This window comes from Emys orbicularis, chromosome 15, assembly GCF_028017835.1.
Source record: "Emys orbicularis isolate rEmyOrb1 chromosome 15, rEmyOrb1.hap1, whole genome shotgun sequence".
NCBI classification, from domain to species: Eukaryota; Metazoa; Chordata; order Testudines; family Emydidae; genus Emys; species Emys orbicularis.
Genome location: NC_088697.1, coordinates 2,271,324 through 2,293,813, shown reverse-complemented (window position 1 = coordinate 2,293,813; position 22,490 = coordinate 2,271,324). Strand labels below are relative to the sequence as shown.

The following is a 22,490-nucleotide window of genomic DNA, read 5'->3' as shown; positions in this document are numbered from 1 at the left end:
GCTCGTGAGAAGGGTCCCTGAAGAGGGACGGGGAGGGGGAGTGGGAGGGGGGGGGGGGCGAGGAAAATTGGAGGGCGTATCCCCTCTCCACCGTGCGAAGGACCCAACGGTCCGATGTTATAAGGGACCAAGCACGGTGGAAACGGGAGAGGCGATCCCGGAAGGGGGGAGATGAATCCTGGGTGCTGGCTCTGGTGCCGTCCTCGACCGCACCTTCAAAAGGCTTGTCTAGGCCCTGAAGGTGGTCTCGGCTGGCCCTGGTTCTGACCGGGTTGAGGGCCGGTCGACCGTCGCCTACCGCCTCGACCCCGCCTCCTGGCAAAGTCCTGTCTCGGGCGAGGCGGGGGAGGGTAGAACCTCTGAGGCTGGGGCCTGAAGGGTCTGCGCTGTGGACCTGGGACATGCATCCCCAGAGAGCGCATCATCGTTCGAGAGTCCTTAAGGTTTTGGAGCCTCGAGTCTGTCTTTTCCGAAAACAGGCCCTGACCCTCAAAGGGCAAGTCCTGGAGGGTCTGCTGCAGTTCAGGTGGCAGGCCCGACACCTGGAGCCAGGAGGTTCGCCTCATAGCTATACCCGACGCCAGGGTCCTAGCGGCCGAGTCGGCTATATCCAGGGAGGTCTGTAGGGAGGTGCGTGCCACCCGCTTACCCTCCTCTACCAAAGTCCCGAACTCTTCCCTAGATTCCTGGGGAACCAGTTCCTTAAACTTCTCCATGGAGGACCAGGTGTTAAAACTATATCGGCTTAAGAGCGCCTGTTGGTTGGCTGCCCTAAGCTGAAGCCCCCCCGCGGAATAGACCTTGCGCCCGAACAAATCGAAGCGCTTAGCGTCCTTCGATTTTGGCGCTGCCGCCTGCTGGCCATGGCGCTCCCGTGCATTTACTGATGAGACTACCAGCGAGCACGGTTGAGGGTGAGTGTACAAGTACTCGTGGTCCTTGGAGGGTACAAAGTACTTCCTCTCCACGCCCCTGGCCGTAGGCGGAATAGAGGCCGGGGTTTGCCAGATGGAGGTGGCATTAGTCTGAATGGAGCGAATCAGCGGTAACGCGACCCTGGATGGGGCGTCCGCTGAAAGGATGTTCACGATCGGGTCGTGAACCTCCACGATCTCCTCCATCTGGAGGTCCATATTGCGCGCCACCCGGCGCAACAGGTCCTGGTGGGCCCGGAGGTCTATGGGGGGCGGGCTCATGGCGGATGTCCCCGCTACCGCCTCATCAGGCGAGGAGGAGGAGGATACTCCCGGTGGCAAGGGGTCCAAAGGCAAGTCTTGCTCCAGGTGCTCCTGGAGCTGGGCCTCGCTCGTCCCAGGGTCTATGGCCTGCGCCGGAGTGGGCACTGGAGCCTCCATGCCCCCTGGCGGGGGGCGGGAGATGGTGGCCTCCGGGGCTCTGGGCTCAGAGCGTGCCGAGCGGGAGGCAGACGGTGGGGCCCCTTGGGCTTGGTGATAGGCCCATGGGGTCCAAAAGGACCAGTGAGCAGGTCCCTGCGTAGGGTCCTCTGCCATGTCCTGCGAGTGGCCGAAGTCCGCCGAAGCCGCCTGCCCCTGGGGAGGGTAGGCCGATCTAGAGGCCCCTTCAGAGGAGTGGGACGCGGATCTCGACGGCCATGGCGGTGCCGAACGCGATGCATCCGTCCCCAGCTGGTGCGGTGCCGGTCGGTGCCGGTCGTAGGACGATCTGTCCCAGCGTGCCGGAGATTGGTGCCGGGATCGGGATCGGTGCCGGTAGCCGCGCCGGTGCCGCGATCCGGATCTGGAGCGGGACGACGATCGCGACGACACCCGGTGCCGGGAGCGGTCCCTCGATCGGCGCTCATACCGGTACCGGGAGGTGCGCCTCGAGTCCGATCGGTGCCGGCGGTCGCGACGGTGCCGAGATGTGGAGCGGCGCCGCGAAGAGGACCTCGACCGCGAGTACGACCGGCGCCGAGGTGATAGTCGGCGCCGGGACTCCGAGCGGCGTCGGGACCTGCTCCGAGACCTGGAGCGGTGCCGAGAGTCCACGGTTGGGGACGGTGGGCGCACCAGTGCAGGCTTGCCTCTCGACTGCACCATGCGCGGAGCCACCGGTGCCGGGAGCTGCGACGGTGCCGGCTCCGTGAGTGCGATCAGGTCCCTCACGGTAGTAAATGTCTCCGGAGTCGAGGGGAGACAAGGTTCCACCACCAGCCTAGGTGGTGAAACGGTCCGTACCGGACTCAACGGCCTCGGTGCCGGAGTCGACGGTGTGGCCGCCTGCTTTTGGCGGTCCAAAGGCGGACGCGGCTCTACCCCCGGCACGGGGGGAGCCGGCGTCTTCAGGGCAGCAGTGTCCTGAGCCTTGCGGGCCTTTTTATGGCGCCGAGTCTCTTGAGGTGGGTGCGGTGCCGAAGTCTGCCGGTGCCGGGAGGACTTGTCCGCGGCGCCGGTCGGGGCCGCTGGGGCGCTGCGCACCGACGCGCTCGGTGCCGGGGCCGGGCGCGCCGAGGGAGGATCCGGGCTGAGCGCCGCCTCCATGAGGAGCTGCTGAAGCCGAAAGTCCCGCTCCTTCCTCGTTCGAGGCTTGAAGGCCTTGCAGATTGGGCACTTATCTGCGTGATGGGCTTCCCCGAGGCACTTCAAGCAGGAGGCGTGCGGGTCGCTTGTTGGCATCGGCTTCGCGCAGGACGCGCACGGCTTAAAGCCAGGAGCCTTGGGCATGAGCCCGGTATGCTCCGGGGGGGAAAAAAGGGGGGAGAACAACCCCCTTAACCCCCGCTAACAATTTACAACAACTACAAACTAAATAACAACTATCTAAAGAACTCTAACTACTATACACAACTATCTAAATGAACAACTATCTACAGAAATAAGCTAGAAGCTAGGGAGTGTGGATACCAGCTATGCTGTGCTCCACAGTTCCAACGACCGTCAGGGGCGGTAAGAAGGAACTGAGGGGGCGCTGGGTCGGCTGCGGTATATATCCGGCGCCATGAGGGCGCCACTCCAGGGGGCTCCACAGCCGACCCACCGGGTGTTGCTAGGGTAAAAGTTTTCCGACGATCGTGCACGCGGCGCGCGCACACCTGACTGGAATGGATATGAGCAAGCACTCGAAGAAGAACAAACCATGTCGATGTGCAGAAAGAATAATAAATATGGCAGGTGACCAGCTTGGCTTAACAGAGAAATCTTCGGTGAGCTTAAACACAAAAAGGAAGCTTACAAGAAGTGGAAACTTGGACAGATGACTAGGGAGGAGTATAAAAATATTGCTCGAGCATGCAGGGGTGTAATCAGGAAGGCCAAAGCATAACTGGAGTTGCAGCTAGCAAAGGATGTGAAGGGTAACAAGAAGGGTTTCTACAGATACGTTAGCAACAAGAAGAAGGTCAGGGAAAGGGTGGGACCCTTACTGAATGGGGGAGGCCACCTAATGACAGATGATGTGGAAAAAGCTGAAGTACTCAATGCTCTTTTGGCCTCAGTCTTCACAGACAAAGGCAGCTCCCAGACTGCTGCACTGGGCAACACAGCATGGGGAGGAGGTGAGCAGCCCTAAGTGGTGAAAGAAGAGGTTAAGGGCTATTTAGAAAAGCTGGACATGCACAAGTCCAATGGGGCCGGATGCGCTGCATCCAAGGGTGCTGAGGGAGTTGGCTTATGTGATTGCAGAGCCATTGGCCATTATCTTTGAAAACTTGTGGCGATCGGGGGAGGTCCCGGACGACTGGAAAAGGGCAAATATAGTGCTCATGTTTTAAAAAGGGAAGGAGAATCCGGGCAACTACAGACCGGTCAGCCTCACCTCAGTCCCCGGAAAATCATGGAGCAGGTCCTCAAGGAATCCATTTTGAAGCACTTGGAGGAGAGGAAGGTGATCAGGAACAGTCAACATGGATTCACCAAGGGCAAGTCATGCCTGACCAACCCGACTGCCTTCTATGAGGAGATAACTGGGTCTGTGGATATGGGGAAAGCAGTGGATGTGGTACACCTTGACTTTAGCAAAGCTTTTGATACGGTCTCCCACAGTATTCTTGCCAGCAAGTAGTATGGATTGGATGAATGGACTATAAGGTGGATAGAAAGCTGGCTAGATCGTCGGGCTCAACAGGTAGTGATCAACGGCTCGATGTCTAGTTGGCAGCCGGTATCAAGCGGAGTGCCCCAAGGGTCAGTCCTGGGGCCGGTTTTGTTCAATATCTTCATTAATGAGCTGGGTGATGGGATAGATTGCACCCTCAGCAAGTTTGCGGATGACACTAAGCTGGGGGGAGAGGTAGATACGCTGGAGGGTAGGGATTGGGTCCAGAGGGACCTAGACAAATTGGAGGATTGGGCCAAAAGAAATCTGATGAGGTTCAACAAGGACAAGTGCAGAGTCCTGCACTTAGGATTGAAGAATCCCATGCACTGCTACAGACTGGGGACCGAATGGCTAAGTGGCAGTTCTGCAGAAAAGGACCTGGGGGTTACAGTGTATTTGTTCCTATTTTCTCTTTCTAAACTTCTTCTCCACTCACACTAAACTTCCCTCCCAACTGGTCCCAACTGGATATGAGTCAGCAGTGTGCCCTTGTTGCCAAGAAGGCTAACGTCATTTTGGGCTGTATTAGTAGGAGCATTGCCAGAAGATCGAGGGACGTGATCATTCCCCTCTATTCGGCACTGGTGAGGCCACACCTGGAGTACTGTGTGCAGTTTTGGGCCCCCCACTACAGAAGGGATGTGGACAAAGTGGAGAGTCTCCAGAGGAGGGCAACAAAAATGATTAGAGGGTTGGGGCACATGACTTACAAGGAGAGGCTGAGGAACTGGGATTGTTTAGTCTGCAGAAGAGAAGAATGAGGGGGGATTTGATAGCAGCCTTCAACTACCCGAAGGGGAGTTCCAAAGAGGATGGAGCTCGGCTGTTCTCAGTGGTGGCAGATGACAGAACAAGGAGCAATGGTCTCAAGTTGCAGTTGGGGAGGTCTAGGTTGGATATTAGGAAACACTATTTCACTAGGAGGGTGGTGAAGCACTGGAATGGGTTCCCTAGGGAGGTGGTGGAATCTCCATCCTTGAAGGTTTTTAAGGCCCGGCTTGACAAATTCCTGGCTGGGATGAATTAGCTGGGGATTGGTCCTGCTCTGAGCAGGGGGTTGGACTAGATACCTCCTGAGTTCTCCTCCAACCCTGATATTCTATGTTTCTATGATTGTATATTGGACCCTGTCCCTGGCAATGGACACCGGGGGCAGCCCATAGGGGAAGGGAGGGGGTGAAACAGAGCTGGTGGCTGAGGCAGCTGGCGAGAGCGAGGAGGAGAGAGGTGGCTGACGGCCCAAGCAGGACAGCAAACTACAGGGAATTACAGGAACATTGGAGGCAACATCTTCCCCTCTGCTCAGTGCAGCTGCTGAGGTGGAACAGCAGGGGGCAGTGATGCGGACGAGGGCGTGTAGCTAGGACTGATTCTGCCCCACAGGGGGGCGGCAGAACTAGCCCCACATACACACATCCAGCCAGCAGGGGGCAGTGTGAGCCTCACTCACTCAGAGGCCAGTCCATCCTCACCTTGTCCCAGTAGAGGCGGAGCTGACTTAGCCACTCGAAGGACGTCACGTCCATCAAGCTGCTCTTGTAGAGCTTTTCTATGACATCCCGCGCGTGGATTTCCACCGTCACCAGTGCGACGATCTTCAGGCGCATGATCTTGGTCAGGCTGCCCCGGATGGCCTCCGAGTATTTATTCAGCAGGGACACCTAGCGAGGAAACAGCCAGTGGTCAGACGTACGCGAGGGCGTGGAGTAGTGAGCAGTGTGCACACGTGTGCGAGCACGTGAGCATGCCCGGGAGGGCCAGTGACGGCGTGCGAATGCGTGCATGGCTAGTGCCGCGCTCTCCCCTTCACCTGCTTCTTCTTCATGACCTTGAGGAATTTCTTGTCACCTCGCTCCTTGCAGTTGGCCAGGCACTTGGTGACGTCCGTTGTCCACTGGATCTGGCTGGCAGTGATCACCATCTGCAAGAAACGAGGAGTGGGGTGGAGGGAGGGGCACTGGCAAATCCCCTCTTCCCCAGCCCCCCTGAGCTCGGTTCTGGGGAGCCCCCTGCCCATAGACCTCCAATACCCTAATCCTAGAAATGACCATTCGTCCTGGGCCCCACGTCCCTCTTCCTCCGCCCGGCCTGATCACTTAGGAATGCCTTCCCCCCAGCCTAGGGGCTCTAAGCACTTTACCCAGGGGGGGTCAGGGTCACTGGATCCCTTTTACGCGGCGGAACACTGAGGCCCACGCCGGGAAAGTGATTTTCCCAGCTCTGGCAGAATGAAATCCAGGGTACGGAGCCCGGAGTTCTAATTCCCTAGTGCCTGCTCTAATGCCTAGGACCCACTCCCCAGAGCCGGGAAGAGAACCCAGGAGTCCTGGCTCCCAGCCCCCCTCCTCTAACCACTAGCCCCCACTCCCCTCCCAGAGCCAGGACGAGTACCCAGGAGTCCTGACACTCAATCCTCTACTCTAAATTCTGAACCCTCCTCCCCGTGTTCAACTGAGTGGCTGGGCTGAGGCTCACCAAACTCATTTCACGTATGACCTGAGTGTACCAAAGGCCTGATCCAACCCACAGCAATAGAAAGACTCCCACTGACTTCAGTGGAGCTGGATCAGGCTGTAAAGCCAGTCCCTGTGGCCCAGAGGCCATCCCGAGCTGCTGGCCGAGCCGCGGCCCCCCGTGCCCTGGAGGCGCAGTAGTCACCTGTCCGGCCCACTCTTTCACCCACTTGTCCCTTTTCGTCAGCATCTTCTTCAGGGCCAGGCGGCAGTTTCTCAGCAGCTCCTTCAGGGTCAGGCGCATGGCCCGCTCCACGTCACACAGCCACTCCTGGGAGGCAGGCAGACGAGGGGCTGAGGGGACGTCTAGGGGGGTTCCCCCTGCCCCCTCTTCAGGGCAATGCAACCCGATTCCTTCGCACCAACTTCATCTCCCTCGCAAAGCAGGCGCCACCGACCCAGGGCCTGGCGCCGGGGGGCAGAGGGGATTTCACAGCGGAGGTCTGAAAGGGGAGAGGGGCTGGCACCCGCAGCGGGAAGGCTGCCGCAGACCCAGGAGCGGGAGTGATTTTGAATTGGATCGGACCAGAGCTGGGGAGCCAGCGGAGGTGCCCAAGGACGGGCTGGTGCATGGGGGGGGAGAGGAACCAGGATTGGGCTACCCAAAGCCCCAGCTCCCACCGCCCAGAGCTGGCCCAAAGAGCCCTCACCTCCACGGGCCCTTCCAGCAGCACAGAGTGGGCGAACTCCACGTACTCCCCGTCCAAGGAGTACATGCCCACGGCTTCGGACTTGTTGCCCATTCCCACCTGAGAAATGAGAAGACTCATGACCATCTCCGAGTGCCTCCCGGACTCCCGTGCTCCGGGTGAGGTGGGCATGAAGATCAGGGCCCGAGGGCGGGCCAAAGGGGGGGGGAGGGGTTTGGGGGCTCAAATTCAGAGGGGCTGGCAGCTGGCTGTACCAGGGCAGAAGCTGTCCCCTTCTGCTGTAACCACAAGGTCACCCTCCCCATCCAGAATCTGTTTAGACGGGTTCCCTCCTCCGGTACTGAGATGCAGCCACCTCTCGGGGTAGCTGTTTATACAGGGGTCCCTCGCTCAGTTCTGAGGTGCAGCCACTCTGCGGAGGTGCATGGCGACTGCTACCAGCTCCCCCGCATTGTTAAACAAGACACGAAGGAGAATCCCCTCTCTGGCTTTGGGGAAGCCGGATGGCACCACCCAGGTTGGGATTTAGCCAAGGCCCTGGGGTTGAATGGGGAGAAGGACCAGGGGCAGGAGGAGGCTGGGCCTGGGGCTGACTCCGGACCTTCTGGATTTTGAGGGACTTGATGTTGTCAAAGCACTTCTTGAGGTGGGGCTGGACGGCCTCGGGGTTGCGCGACTGGCCCAGGATCTCCAGCAGGTCGTCGTTGGACAGGAAGTAGAAGCGGGGGAAGATGTGGCGCTTGGTCTCCAGGTACATGTCCAGGGATTTCTGGATCTCCTCCAGGGCGCTGTTCATCTCCACCAGCTTGTCCAGGAGGCCTGGGGGGAAAGCGCCACGGGCCCCCTGACTCCTGCTGGCCCCACCCCAGCCAGGTCACATGGTCCCTCCCTTGGCCTTCAGCAGCAAGGTCAAGTCCTGGCCCGCCCTCTCCGCCCCCCAGGTTCTCCTGAACCCACCTCCTTCCATCCCTGATCCCTGCTCCCCGCCCCCATGCGGCTCCGAGTCACCCTGGCAGATCTTCAGGGGGGGAGCCCTGTTGTCTCCCGGCCTCAGCCCTAGGTGTAGTGAGTTTGATCAGCCTCAGCCCCAGACCTCAAGGTGCTGCAACCTTTCATCCTGCAAGCAATGGCCTCGCTTTCCATTTGGACGAGAAAGTGGCCACAAGCAAGATCAAGCCTTTTAAAGGGGGCTCTTCTGTTTAACTGGCGACGGCCCCTCCGGAGCCCCGCACTCTGCTCCTGCAGCACATGCTAAGGACCGAACCCCATGCTAGGGACCTGGGCTCAGCGCTGACCCAGAGGAGAATGACCCTCAACTCCACCCTCTCTCCCTGGGGCTTAGAGCCCTAGCACTCCACTGGGGTCAGCGCTGGCTGAGAGGGGAGAGCGCCCCCTACTGAGCCACCACCATGCAGCACTGAATCTCCTTTGGAGGCCTCTGAGCCAGTTACTCAGAGTCATAGAAGATCAGGGTTGGAAGAGACCTCAGGAGGTTTCTAGTCCCACCCCCCTGCTCAAAGAAGGACCAATCCCCAACTAAATCATCCCAGCCAGGCCTTTGTCAAGCCTGACCTTAAAAACCTCTAAGGATGGAGATTCCACGACCTCCCTACATAACCCATTCCAGTGCTTCACCACCCTCCTAGGGAAATAGTGTGACGAAGTGGGGGATTTTCTTGTTTTTTCTTGTTTTCGGTGGGGTTTCAGTGGTTTGCATGCAGAGGGGGTGGGACTCAGTTTCCCCGGGTGTTACTGCTTTAACGAGGGGAGGGGAGAGGGAGTTTGTTGTTACAGAGGACCGGAGAAGGGAATGTGGGACCCCAGCCAATGGCCTGGAGGATGGATACCCCAGCAACCGGTGACCTGAGACCCCGACCCAGAGACCCAGCTCAGGAGTTGCAGACGGTTCTGGCCAGTGGGAGAACAATGGGCTGCAGAGTGAGGACCCAGTGACCTAACCAGCCGGTTCCAGCCAGAGGACAGAAGCGAGGAGAGGAGGCCCAGGTTTACGACCCTGTTTACCTGGAGAGAAGACAATGGACAGAGGCGGGGCTTGGGGCCGGGAAGCTCAGATGCCCAGCTGGGAGCAGGGGGGCTCTGGGCTGGAGAGGGGGAGCAGGCAGAGCCCACCTGGATGCAGAGAGACTGGGATGTGCTGGGCTGAGGGAGGTTTCTGTGCTGTGTTCAACTCTCAATAAACCCTCCTGTTTTACGCTGGCTGAGAGTCACTCCGGTCTAGAGAACAGGGTTGCATCAACCCCTTCGGGGGTGGAGGCCCGGTGGGTCCAGAGCGAGTGGACTCCCTGAGGGGGCCCACAGTGAGAAACAGGCGTGCAAAGGCTCAGAGAGGTGCGGCTCCAGGAGGTGGTGGGGCCTGACCCCAAGAGAGAGTGGACCCCCGAGAAGGGCTGTCGCACTGAAAGGGGCACCCCCCACGGACCGCACAGGGCCAGGAGTGGGCACGATTTGTGAGTCCGTGACACATAGTGTTTCCTAATATCCAACCTAGACCTCCCCCACTGCAACTTGAGATCATTGCTCCTTGTTCTGTCATCTGCCACCACTGAGAACAGCCGAGCTCCATCCTCTTTGGAACCCCCCCTCAGGTAGTTGAAGGCTGCTATCAAATCCCCCCTCATTCTTCTCTTCTGCAGACTAAACAATCCCAGTTCCCTCAGCCTCTCCTCATAAGTCATGTGCTCCAGTCCCCTAACCATTTTTGTTGCCCTCCGCTGGACTCTCTCCAATTTGTCCACATCCTTCTTGTAGTGTGGGGCCCAAAACTGGACGCAACACTCCAGATGTGGCCTCACCAGTGCCGAATAGAGGGGAACGATCACGTCCCTCGATCTGCTGGCAATGCTCCTACTAATACAGCCCAATATGCCGTTGGCCTTCTTGGCAACAAGAGCACACTGCTGACTCATATCCAGCTTCTCGTCCACTGTAACCCCTAGGTCCTTTTCTGCAGAACTGCTGCTTAGCCAGTCGGTCCCCAGCCTGTAGCAGTGCCTGGGATTCTTCAATCCTAAGTTCAGGACTCTGCACTTGTCCTTGTTGAACCTCATCAGATTTCTTTTGGCCCAATCCTCTAATTTGTCTAGGTCACTCTGGACCCTATCCCTACCCTCCCGCATATCTACCTCTGCTCCCAGCTTAGTGTCATCTGCGAACTTGCTGAGGGTGCAATTCATCCCATCACCCAGCTCATCAATGAAGATGCTGATCAAAACCAGCCCCAGAACCGACCTCTGGGGCACTCCGCTTGATACCGGCTGCCAACTAGACATCGAGCCATTGATCACTACCCGTTGAGCCCGACAATCTAGCCAGCTTTCTATCCACCTTATAGTCCTACTCCTACTGAGCAGACTCCCCTCAGGAGCTAGAAACGAGAGGAGATCACTGCTCTCGGAGGAGGCTCAGTGGCAGGAAACAGGGCCTAGGCTGGGTCCGGAGTGTAAGGTGGGAAGAGGCAGCTGACTTGTGGCTGGGGTCCGGAGAGAAGGGGAGCAGCAGCTACCTGGGAAATGCGTCCCGCGCAGCGCGTTGTTATCCTTGTTCAGTCTGTCCATGATCGTCTTCCAGCTGGCGTTGATCTGATCGAAGGAGGCCGACTCCTGGGGCAGCTGCTTCCGGATGTCTTCTCCCAGGAAGATGTTCTGTGGGGGATTGGCACCAGAGAGAGAGAATGGCCCAGCCCATCATTAGTGGGGAAGCCTGGCCCTGCGTGTGAGCCCCTCAGGGATGCTGAGCAGGGGGCTGCTCACCTCCAGGTACATCCACTGCCTCTGCACGGTCAGCACCATCTCGATCACCTCCAGGATGAGCGAGAGGCAGCGCTCCCAGCGGTCCACCTCCTTCTCAAAGGGCTTGACGAAGCGCGAGGCCTTCATGGTGGAGAGGGAGACCTGGTTATCCTCCAGCGCCTGGAACACCTCGTCCGTCCCCCTGCGGGAGCCAGGACCAAGAGGTCAGTGGGAGGCTGAAAGGCCTGGGCTTACAACAAGCAGAGCGGCTATGGGGCACTCCCACCAATGTGCCTTTGGGGGCACGCCGCCCATGGCCCATTCTGCCCAGGGCCTCTCTGCAAACGCTGCCCACAATGGGGCTCGGTAGGACAGCAGTTCTGTCCTCAAATGACGCCCCAAACTCATCTCATGCAGGGCCACAGAAGAGACATCAGAGAGGAAGAACTTTCACTTCCCTAGAGGGGAAAGGCCCTGTGTCCCATCTGGCCAGCCAGTCCCCCCCGCCCTGGGGACAGATGGGAGCCAGCACCCCCTAGTGGGGAAAGGCCCCGTGTCCCATTCCCTGCCCCCACCTCTTTTCCCTGCTTCCCAGGCGAGTCCCCCAGCCTGGAAGTCTGGTCTGCGCTCTTTCGTCCTAGCCATACGAGTTGACATTTGGCTGTGTTAAAACACTCATTGTTTGCCAGCAATCCAGATCACTCCCTGGCTGTCCCTTGTTCCTAGTCCCCCTAGACTAACACCAGTTTCTCTCTCTCCCTTCAGGCACAAACACATTTTCATCACAGAGCTGAGCAAGCCAGCCACGCGCAAGCCCTGCAGCTCCCAGGTATTAACCCAATCACTGAGGGACACCCCTGCTGCAGCCAGCAACTGCAGAGGTCAGGACGTCCTCAGCAAACTCACTCCCTGCTAATAAAACTGGGTTAGTGAGAAAGACGGAGGGGAAATCTAAAGGCCACGGCCTGCCCTGCTGTTCTGATCTTCTGGAATGAAAGGAAGTCATGCTTAGTGGCTAGTGCCGGGACTCAGAACTGCTGGGCTGTGGAAGGGGAGTGGAGACTAGCAGTCAGAGCAAGAGGACTGGGCGTAGGACACTTGGGCTCTGTGAGGACCAGGGGAGCCTGGTCTGGTGGTTAGAATGGGAGCTGGGAGGATTCTAGTCTCAGCTTTGGGAAGGGAAGGAGGTGTTCAAGGGAGGGTCTATCTACCTGTACTCAGACAGACAGAGAAACAATTAAATAAACCAGCTTTTCCCCCTGGTAACGAGCAGGAGACCACACCCTGCCATGCTCAGCTGCTTGTCTACCCAGGAACCCTGCCCCCCACGTCTCTCCTGTCAGTGCTGCACGGCAGACCTTTGGAAGCCCTACCTGAGGCGGTGGTGTCCCTTGTCCTTGTACGGCACAATATCTAGCAGCACGACATCCCAGGTCTTGGCGATGGCTTGCAGGGCCTGGGAGAAAGACAGGGATGGACAGCATGAAATACACAGGGAAATCTTACCACGTTTGGATGATTTAGTTGGGGATTGGTCCTGCTTTGAGCAGGGGGTTGGACTAGATGACCTCCTGAGGTCCCTTCCAATCCTGATTCTATGATTGACTGGGGCTAAGGTCAGAAAGGAGAGGCCATGCATCTAATGTCAGAACTGAGCCTGGGATCTATTCCTGGTTCGGGGAGGGGAGGTAGTGGGTTAGAGCCAAGGAGGTGCGGGGGGGGCGTCAGGATTCCTGGGTTCCATTCCCAGATCTGAGATGGGAAGTTAGAGAGAAGGAGGGGAGCTGAGACTCCTGGGTTCTACTCCAAGCGCCAAGCAGGAACATATCTAATAGTGACTGGGAGTCAGGACTCCTGGCTCCAGATGATAGTTGGCAAATCAGTGCCAAATATGACCGTGGGTTTTGCGATGTGGACTCCTGTCCTGCTAAGATCTGGGCAGAGACATTCAACATCTGCTCAAAAAGAGCCTGTGAAATGAATGAGGAAAGAGGGACAGACAGACTCTACCAGCTCGATAGACAGCTCCTTGGAGGCCGACGCAGAGATCTCACTGATTTTCTCCACGTGTTGATCCAGGCCGAGCTCCACAATATTCTCCAGCCTGAAATCTTCAGCATCCTGGTCAAACGTCCTGAGGACCAAGTCCTTCACCTGATCCCAATGCCTGCAGGGAAGCCACCGACAGCATTAAACCAGGGAATGGACAGGCCCTCTCTGCTGATAAACCAGGATCAGTTCTAACCCCTTCAGTACACAGACTTGGCCAGCCCCAAGAAAGGAAATCAGTACGCTCTCCACCATGGAAATGGAGATGGTCAAATGGTTGGCCGCTCCGGGATAGGAAATGAAACGAGGTTGGAAGGGGCCTAATGTGGGTTGCTCCAACTGTAGAGAAGTTGAGGGAGTCGAGGCTACACTGATGAGGGCATATTCAGCGGAGACCGGGGAGCTATATCACTTGGATGGCTCTTTCAGTGACTGTGGATGGAAGAAAACCAAGGGGGAAAGCGAAGACTTGGCGGATGGCCCGGATATCAGCAGACCTCAAAAGATCAGTGTGCACTGATGTATGATCACCAACTTTGGAAGAAGGCTATAAATGTTGCTAACCTTGAACAGGGAAGTGGCAAGAAGGAAGGGAGAAGAGTTCTCTACCCTTCAACCCCAGAGATCTCGGTTCCCACAGCATGCAGGGAACAGCCCCCCGGCCCGGGCCCATGCACTCCCACAAGCAAAGTGAGGCGATAGAGGGGCTCGAGGGAGGCTGCATACATTTCTAGGTACTTCAGCACCACCCAGATAAAGCCGGTGAGAGGAAATTCAAAGCCGAGCGACAGAACCAGTCCTGGGAGCGAGGCTGGGAGGGACGGGGCTAGCTCTGTGGACCAATAGAGAATGCAGTAGGCTGCACTGCCCCCAGGTGTCCAAGGGCCATTTGGAGCACCACTCCGAGAGCTGGGATGAAGGTGATGCTCCAGGCTCAGTGGTCAATGGGTTATTAACCAGCGCCCATGTGTGGGCTTGTTTGAAGGGCGCCGCACGGCAGGACACTGGAAAAATAAGCTCTTCCTCCTTCCCAACCAATTGCGGCCTCTTTCCCACCGCCCCACATCCACACACCTCCCCCTGGGTGCAGGCGTGGTGTCGGGCAGTGAATCACCAGTGTTAGGTAGGAGAGGAATTCTCCCCCACCAGCTCGCTAATGAGCGTATGTTCGTGTGGGGCTGACGAACGAGATCAGAGTTGAGCCCCTTTGCTTTTAACTCCCCAAGGAGGTGCAAGAACCATGTGGTAACAAACCAGCTGTGCTGGCTGATTCCTCCAAGGGAACAGACTTCATGTCTGAGCCGCACAACACCCAGAGCCAAGCACATGGCTAGGACACCAGGAACAGTCATACGCAATCTAGCAGCTAGAGCTCCAGGGTTCTAATCCCACTCTGGGAGGGGAGTGGGGGCTGGTGATTAGAGCAGGGGGGGCTGGGAGCCAGGACTCCTGGGTTCTCTCCCTGGCTCTGGGAAGGGGAGGGGGGTCTAGTGGTTAGAGCAGGGAGCTGGGAGCCAGGACTCTTGGGTTCTCTCCCCAGCTCTGGGAGGGGAGTGGGGTCTGGTGGTTAGAGCAGGGGGGGCTGGGAGCCAGGTCTCCTGGGTTCTATCCCCAGCTCTGGGAGGGGAGTGGGGGCTGGGGGGTCAGAGCAGGGGGGCTGGGAGCCAGAACTCCTGGGTTCTCTCTCCAGTGCTGGGAGGGGAGTGGAGGCTGGTGGGTTAGAGCCGGGGGGGGCTGGGAGCCAGGACTCCTGGGTTCTCTCCCCAGGTCTAGGAGAGGAGTGGGGGCTAGCGGTTAGATCAGGGGGATTGGGAGTCAGGACTCCGGCGTTCTATTCCCCAGCTGTGGGAGAGGAGTGGGGTCTGGTGGTTAAAGCAGCAGGTTAGGACTCCTGGGTTCTCTTTCCTATTGGGGCAGGGGAGTGTGGTCTGGGGGGGGGGGGATGCTCTCAGGACTCCCCAACCCTACCACTCACTCTCTGTGACCTTGGGCACATCCCTTCTCGTCTCTGGGCCTCCCGGGAACAGCGAATTTACCCAGGCCACAGAGGGGTTGGGAAACGTCTTTCTTAAATGCGGGCTAAGGTGCGCGAGCTCCTCAGAAGACAGGAGCTAAGAAAGGCAGAGGACGATTCATTCCCTCGGTGGGATCCTGCCCCATCACAGACAGACCCAGGGGTGCAGTATCCCGTATATTCCTCCCCGGAGGAGCAGCTTTCAGCCACTCTCCAGAGGGCCAGCAAAGCGCATGCAGACGGTGCCCTCGGACGAGCCGGACCTACCTCTCCCGCAAGGCCGGGTTCCTGAGGTCTGAGATCAGAGGCATCGTCCTCTTAAACTGCTCGACCTTCGCCTTGGAAGTCTCGATAATTTCCCAGTTCCGATCCTTTGGTTGGAAAGGAAACAACGCCAGGTTTGGGGGATGGGGGCTCGGCAGGGATGGGGGAATACTTTGACGTGCATCACCCCCACCCCCAGAACGTCCCGCACAAGAGATCACACTGGGAGATCCTCTGCACCACGTCTAATGAGGACAGGAAGTGAGGGCCCTACAGCTGCACCAGCCCTATTGGTTCTCCCAGCACAATCCCACAGTGCCCCTCCACTGACCTCCAGCTAAGGTCTGCAGGAGCAGGGAGCAGAGCTCTAGGAAAGGCCCCCTTCTCTGCTGTCCCCAGTTCCCCAGCCGTCCCCCTCCAAAGAGCCCTTCCCGTACACCACAAGGGGACTGGCCGGCAGTGCCGGGCCACGGGAGCCTCTCTCTTACCTTGAGCTCCCGGCTCAGCTTGTTGAGCTTCCGGAAGAGCCCATAAGCCGTGGTCTCCATCACCTCCGTTTGCAGGGTCTTGAAGCTTCCTGTCTTCCACTCGTTCCAGTGGTCTTCCCACTCTTTGGTGATCTCCCACACCTGCTGCAGGTAGTCCAGCTCCTGCAGGGCACCACACAGAGAGAGCTTAGCCACAGCTGGAGAGACACCCGGGCCCACTTTCCTGCCAGTCCACCAAGGAGGAGAGGGGAGCTAAGGCCTTGGAGGTTCCCACCTTCTCGAGCTTCTGCAGGTCTTTGGAAGCAGGCTGTTCGATTTTGAAGATGCCCAGGTTGGAGCGCAGGGTGCTCTCCTCATCCTTCATGGTGGCCAGCAGCTGCCGCATCGCCGCGATCTGCTCCAGGGCTGTCTCGCAGCTCACAGCACAGGTGAACGGACCTACACAACAAAGAGCTCAGCGGCCTCTGCCCACGCGGCGCTTCTTCTGAATGACTGGGCCATCGGCCAGGGACCCTTTCCCTGCGCTTGGAGAGGTCAAGGGAGGCTGAACGAGGAAGTGATTAGAGCATGGAAGTGGGAGCCAGGACTCCTGGGTTCTCTCCCCGGCTCTGGCACGGGAATGGGGTCTAGTGGTTAGAGCAGGAGGGGCTGGGAGCCAGGACTCCTGAGTTCTCTCCCTGGCTCTGGGAGGGGAGCAGGGGCTGGTGGGTTAGAGCAGGGGGGGCTGGGAGCCAGGACTCTTGGGTTCGCTCCACGCTCTGGGAAGGGAGTGGGGGCTGGTGGGTTAGAGCAGGGGGGGCTGGGAACCAGGACTCCTGGGTTCAGCCCCGGCTCTGGGAGGGGAGTGGGGGGGGGGTTAGAGCAGGGAGGGCTGGGAGCCAGGACTCCTGAGTTCTCTCCCCGGCTCTGGGAGGGCAGTGGGGGCTGGTGGGTTAGAGCAGGGGGGGCTGGGTTCTGATCCCAGCTCTGGGAGAGGAGTGGGGTTCAGTGGTTAGAGCAGATGGAGCTGGAAGGCAGGATGCCGGGATTTTATTCCTAGCTCTGGGAAGGTAGTAGGGTCTAGTGGGTTGGAGCAGGGGATGGGGGTAAAGAGTCCTGGGTTCTCTCCCCATCTGTGGGCAGGGAGGGCAGTCTGGTGGTTAGAACAGTTAGGGCTAGGGGGCAGGACTCCTGGGTTCTATGTCCTGCTCTGGAACAAAAGTGGGGTCTAGAGGGTTTGAACAGATGGGGCTGGGAGTCAGAATTCCTGGATTTTATTCCCAAGCCTACAGAGCATGGTGAAAGCTCAGCAGTGCTCGGTTTCCTGAAAGGTTGTTCGGTGAGGAGGTACGGGACAGTGATTTACAAGAGGACAAGAAAAATTAAGGGCCGTACTAGTAGGGAGGAACATTAGATTCAAACTCACTATCTGTAAATAGCTCAATCTACTGAACCAGTTTCTTCAAACCTGGCATGTTCTGCAGGTCGCACTGAGATCTAGACAACAAGCCAAATATGGTGTTTCTAGCAGGAGCAATTTTGGAGTTCACCGAGGCCTCTGTTCTGTGCGTGGCGCCACCCCTCACCTTTGGTGCCAAAATCCTGCAGAAGGACCTGGGCCTTTTTCTTGAAATCGTCCGCAGAATGGATCAGGCCCGTCTTGAATTTCTCCTTGTGTTTCTTTAGCATGACATCGCTCTCCAGGATGCACTGCTGGAAGGACAGCCACTCCGAGTTGAGCGCTCCCAGTGTCTGCAGCACCTGGCACAAGGAGAGGGAAAAAGATGTGTTCTCCCTCCAAGGTTACCGCGGCTTCCAGGAGAAGGCTGGGCACGGTGGGGTCCAGAAATGTGGCTAGGAACCTCCTCCACCCCCACGGCACGGGGATCTCATCCATTTCCCTGGGGCTGGGCAGGACTCAGGTAATTTCTACAAGTCATCGAAATCTCTGCCAGTTACAGTAAAAGCTTTTTTATCCGGCGTATTGGGGGAATGGAGGGTGCCCGTAAGTGAAAAATTCCAGTTAATTAAGTGAGAGGGAGTTTGGGTGCGGGAGGCGGTGTGGGGCGCGGGCTCTAGGAGGGAATTTGGGTGCGGGAGGGGGCTCAGGGTAGGGGCACGGGAGGGGGTGCAGGTCACAGGCTCTGGGAAGGAGTTTGGGTGCGGGAGGGGGCTTGGGACAGGGGTTTGGGTGCGGGAGGAGTTTCGGGGTGCCAAATCCAGGGGGCGCTCACCTCGGGCAGCTCCCCGCAACCAATGACCTGTCCCGGCTGCTCCTAGGCGGCAGCACGGCAGGCGGCTCTGCGCGCTGTCTCCACCTGCAGGCACCGCCCCCACAGCTCCTATTGGCTGTGGTTCCCGGCCAATGGGAGCTGCGGAGCCAGCGCTCAGGGCAGGACGGAAGCAGTGCAGATCCCTTTGGGGTCTGGGCCAGCGTGGCAGGGGTCCATACTTACCCCCTCGTCCACGGCCACTTCGTACTTCTCCAGGATGGCAAACTGCTCGTGGATGGGCGGGATCTGCCCCTCTAGCTTCGGCAGCTCATGCTGCAGGGTGTCCAGGAGCTGCAGGCTTTGGCCCAGTTCCTCCAGCGTCTGCGGTGGCCGGCTGACTCTGTGGGCCAGAGCGGGGAAGAGACGGAGTGAGCCAGGACTGGGTCAAATGACGGGGGCTCTCTTGTGCCTGCGCATTCGTTCGGACTTGCCACAGCTGCTCTGCTCAGGGAAAGGCATTGATACTGCGAGCCAACACTGGTCCTCTCCATGGGGGCCAGCAAGGGGAATGGTCCGAGCCAAGGCGGGGGCCCTATTTAATAGCAAGGGGCCAGCTGACCACTCCACCGTAAGCTGCCGAACCTCAGAACCACAGAAGGGGTGAGAGATCAGACCCGGAGAGGGGATGTCTTGGGGCTTTTGCTATTTTCTGTTACTCTCAAGTGCTTTAAGAGTAAAATCACTGTGGTTAGGAAGTTCCTCTGCTGAGCCTGGGTTCCTCGCTTTCCTGCCGTGTTTCTCTCTGACGGGGTTAAACTAGGAGCCCAGAGTGCCCCCTAGATGGGGCTTTGCAGGACTGGAGGGCTTGGCTGGACAAGGGCATGCCATGTCCCAGGGAAAAGCGTCAGCCAGGGCTCCAGACTCCCAGAGCTAGAAACAGTGATTAGACTCTACCCAGACCCCGCTGGCATGGAAGCACGTGGGACCCAGAGATGGTGATGGTACAGTGGGTAACTGGGCCAGTTTGTAACAGGAGAACTCGCATCGGTGGGGAGAAGGGAAGGCCAGAGAGGAGCCTGCCCAGGGAGAAGGGCATGGGCTGTCTCTGCCCCAGGGTGAGGGAAGGCCTCACTTCTTGGCGTTCTTCTGGAGGTAGGCGTACAGCTCCTGCAGCTGGGTACTGGCCATCTCGTTCAGCAGGTTGGTGAGCTTGTTCTGCCACTCGTTGCAGTGCTGGACCACGGAGAACTTGAGGTGGGAGCAGTCGAGCATCACGAACTGGATGTTCAGCACCGTCTCCTCCTTCTGCACGTTGTTGGCCACCTCCATGTACCTGCCATGCACAGACACAGACCCACCCTTCAGCCAGCTGCTCAGTGCAGAGCGGGAGGGCCGAGCTCTCCGGCGCACACATCCACGGGCAACGGAGGAGAATCCCAGGGGGACTCTCTGCATGGAGGTGACTCGTTGGGATTAGTTCCTTCACTGGAGACACTGGAATTCACACAGAATGGATCAGAGGAGAGATCGTCAGATCCGTCTCACCTGAGCTACAGGTGCCTTGTGGAAAACCAGCATGGCACTAGGGGGCGCTGTGCTGGAGACAGCTCTCTCCTCGCAGTCTGTGCTGACGCCAGTGCCCTAGCATGCACTAGGGGGCGCTGTGCTGGAGGGAGCAGGTTGAATGGGCCCCTAGGGGGTGCTGTTCCCTCAGAGGCAGTGCTGACGCCAGTGCCCCAGCATGGCACTAGGGGGCGCTGTGCTGCAGGGAGCTCTCTCTCCTCAGAGGCAGTGCTGACGCCAGTGCCCCAGCATGGCACTAGAGGGCGCTGTGCTGCAGGGAGCTCTCTCGCTCCTCGCAGTCAGTGCTGACGCCAGTGCCCCAGCATGGCACTAGGGGGCGCTGTGCTGGAGACAGCTCTCTCCTCGCAGTCAGTGCCGACGCCAGTGCCCCAGCATGGCACTAGGGGGCGCTGTGCTGCAGGCAGCCGTGTAGTTAACCCAGTAGCCGAGTTCTCCGTTTTCAGTCAGTACACGTCTCCCCCCGCCCCCCAAACTCCTGCCCATGATACAGAGGCCGTGCACCCTCATGCTCATTAAAGACCACCTGGGCTTATTGAGAAATCAATAGCATTTCTGGTATTGGTAGCTCCTGAGTGAGCGGGGGGGGGGGGGCAGGGCACTGGTTTGGGGGGGGTTACGGCTGCCATGTGGGGGGTTCACCAGCACAGCTCCACGCCTAGCTGCAAGGTGTCCAAGTCTTCTGATATGCCAAGGGGCCTCTTGTCCTCCCGCCTCCTGAATTAATGTTGTCTCCCGCATGCAGCGGCATCCATCGACACCAAATTCCAAAATTCAACAACATTGCCCAGGGCCGCCTGCGTCAGCCACAAATGTGCACCAGCCTAGGCCGCGGAGCTACGGGCACCCGACTGTGGCCTGGCCACTTTATGGCCAGGCCAAACCCGAGTGGAGCCAGGTCACAAGACCATTCACTCCAATTTGGCCTGGCCGTCATCACAAATCTCCTCGAAATGATTCTGAAAAATGTTGGTCAATACTCCTAGATGGCAGCACTTCCTGCTTCCAAGCCCTTTGTGCTTTAGCCCTCATGCCAGTCTGGTGTCCTAGCAACCTGATGATTCCCGGGGAAGGTGACGACCCAGAATGCATCTGACCAATTGTGCAATGCTATCCCAATCCATCTGGAATCCTGCAGGGATCAGCTGATCAGAACTGATCACTAATGTCATTCCTTAAATTTCTCCCACTGGTGTTATCCCTAACTCACAAGTTAGTAGTGTAATCTACTGAGTTCAGTTAGGTTCTCGCTTAACCTATTAACCAGGGCTAGATTCCAAAGGGGACACCACTGAATCTAGAGGAAATAGATTACATTTTACCAACGAGATTAGATTTTAGACTCGATCAGAGATTAGTGCCGGGGTCCCCAACGTGGTGCCCGCTGGGGCGTCTAAGTGCGCCCGCGTACTGGCCGGCGGATGAGCATCTGCTGAAATGCCGCCGAGAAGCAGCGTCATCCAGAGGCATCGCCGCCGAAATGCCACCGATTTTCAGCAGCGTTTCGGCGGCGACGTCTCCGGATGACACTGCTTCTAGGCGGCATTTTGGCGGTGACGCCTATTGACGTTGCCGCTTGTCAGCGGCATTTCGGCGGATGCTCGTCCGCCGCCACGGTCCTCCGTGGCTTGTCATCTGGCACCCGCCAGATGAAAAAGGTTGGGGACCACTGAATTAGTGGATTATAATCTCATCCAGCAGAGAACATTTGGATGGAGAAAGCCTAAATGCAACCAGGAGCTGCCCCGTGTGGGATTCTGAAGTTGCCTCAGGCAAAAGGAGCATTTAATAAAGGAGCAGGGAATGCTTCATGGCGATGCAACAGGAGCAGCCGCTGTGAGGAAGGAGAAATTCGCTCCCTCCAAACGATTTGTTAATTGAAACGTGTTTTGATGTCTTTGCTCCTGACTCATCCAAGCGAGGTCAGCAGGTGGAGGACAGTTCCAGCCCCGAGGGATCTTATTAAATCTTCCGGACTAGTCCATTAATTAATTCCCTGTCTCCAGGTCACTGGAAACACAAGGCCGAACTTTATTAAACAAGGAAACCAAAAAGGGCCCCAGAAGAGACAGAGGCAGAGAGGGGCACCCAGCTCTGGAGAACAGGCAGAGATGGATGGGGAGGCACCGTCCCTCCCACCTCTCTCTAGTTGCGGATACAAATTTACCTCCGGCCTGCACTGAGCCTGAAAATTGTGTGTGTGTCAAACGCTGAGTCAGCACAGCACCCGGGACGGGAAAATGCTGCTTGTGCTGAAGAAATTAATCCTGCATCACTCCTCCGAGCAGCTGGTTTTCAAGTGGGCCTCGTTCTGGGGCTTTGTTCCACCTTCTGGCTCACAACTGGGCCATGCCAAGGCGGGAGGCTCGGATCACGCTGTGGAATCGCTCTTTCCGGGGCTGCTCTAAACGGCTTTGGGGGCTTTAATGGGGAGTTTTTCTCCGCACTGTTGAAACGCATTTGAGGAAGTGGAGAGTAGAAAGCCCATAAGCGGCCTTGGAAACTAAAGTATCCCACAGGCAAAAATGCAATTGGTTTAGGGAGTGGTTACAGTGTAATAACAACCGACGCCAGGGCCCGGCTCACAGCATGGCTCTCTCCTGACCTGCTTACAGCACGAGTCCATTGCTAGTCGTTTGTTATCTTCCTTCCGAGACTGAGGAAAGCAAACCAGAACTGCCAAGACACATCCAGGCCTCAACTGCGGAAGTGCCTGATCTCACTGCTGGAACGCCTCACCCCATTAGTGCTTTTCCTCCGTCCCAGGAGGGCAGCATCTTTATCCCCATTTTCCAGAGGGGGAAACCAAGGCAGAGAGGTGCCCGGACTTGCCCAAGGGCACCCCGAAGGCTAGTAACGGAGCTGGGAAAAGAACCCAGGTCTTGTGAGTCCCAATCCGGTGCTCTGTGCGCCGGAGAAGAAAGGCTTCTAAGC

General features: G+C 58.0%; 1 protein-coding gene across 1 annotated transcript in view; it reads right to left on the bottom strand.

Annotated features, from left to right (window-relative positions):
- Nucleotides 1-22,490, bottom strand: part of DNAH2 (dynein axonemal heavy chain 2) — a 108,568-nt gene that overhangs the window by 57,114 nt on the left and 28,964 nt on the right. Inside the window, exons 17-31 of the mRNA XM_065417371.1 lie at nucleotides 19,108-19,308; nucleotides 18,219-18,375; nucleotides 17,349-17,523; nucleotides 16,058-16,221; nucleotides 15,784-15,945; nucleotides 15,299-15,402; nucleotides 12,979-13,135; nucleotides 12,342-12,424; nucleotides 10,990-11,170; nucleotides 10,743-10,881; nucleotides 7,821-8,038; nucleotides 7,220-7,318; nucleotides 6,715-6,840; nucleotides 5,867-5,977; nucleotides 5,529-5,717 (exon numbers count right to left, since the gene is read on the bottom strand). Coding sequence (XP_065273443.1) covers nucleotides 5,529-5,717; nucleotides 5,867-5,977; nucleotides 6,715-6,840; nucleotides 7,220-7,318; nucleotides 7,821-8,038; nucleotides 10,743-10,881; nucleotides 10,990-11,170; nucleotides 12,342-12,424; nucleotides 12,979-13,135; nucleotides 15,299-15,402; nucleotides 15,784-15,945; nucleotides 16,058-16,221; nucleotides 17,349-17,523; nucleotides 18,219-18,375; nucleotides 19,108-19,308 — 2,266 coding nt within the window. The remainder of the gene's footprint in view (nucleotides 1-5,528; nucleotides 5,718-5,866; nucleotides 5,978-6,714; nucleotides 6,841-7,219; nucleotides 7,319-7,820; nucleotides 8,039-10,742; nucleotides 10,882-10,989; nucleotides 11,171-12,341; nucleotides 12,425-12,978; nucleotides 13,136-15,298; nucleotides 15,403-15,783; nucleotides 15,946-16,057; nucleotides 16,222-17,348; nucleotides 17,524-18,218; nucleotides 18,376-19,107; nucleotides 19,309-22,490) is intronic.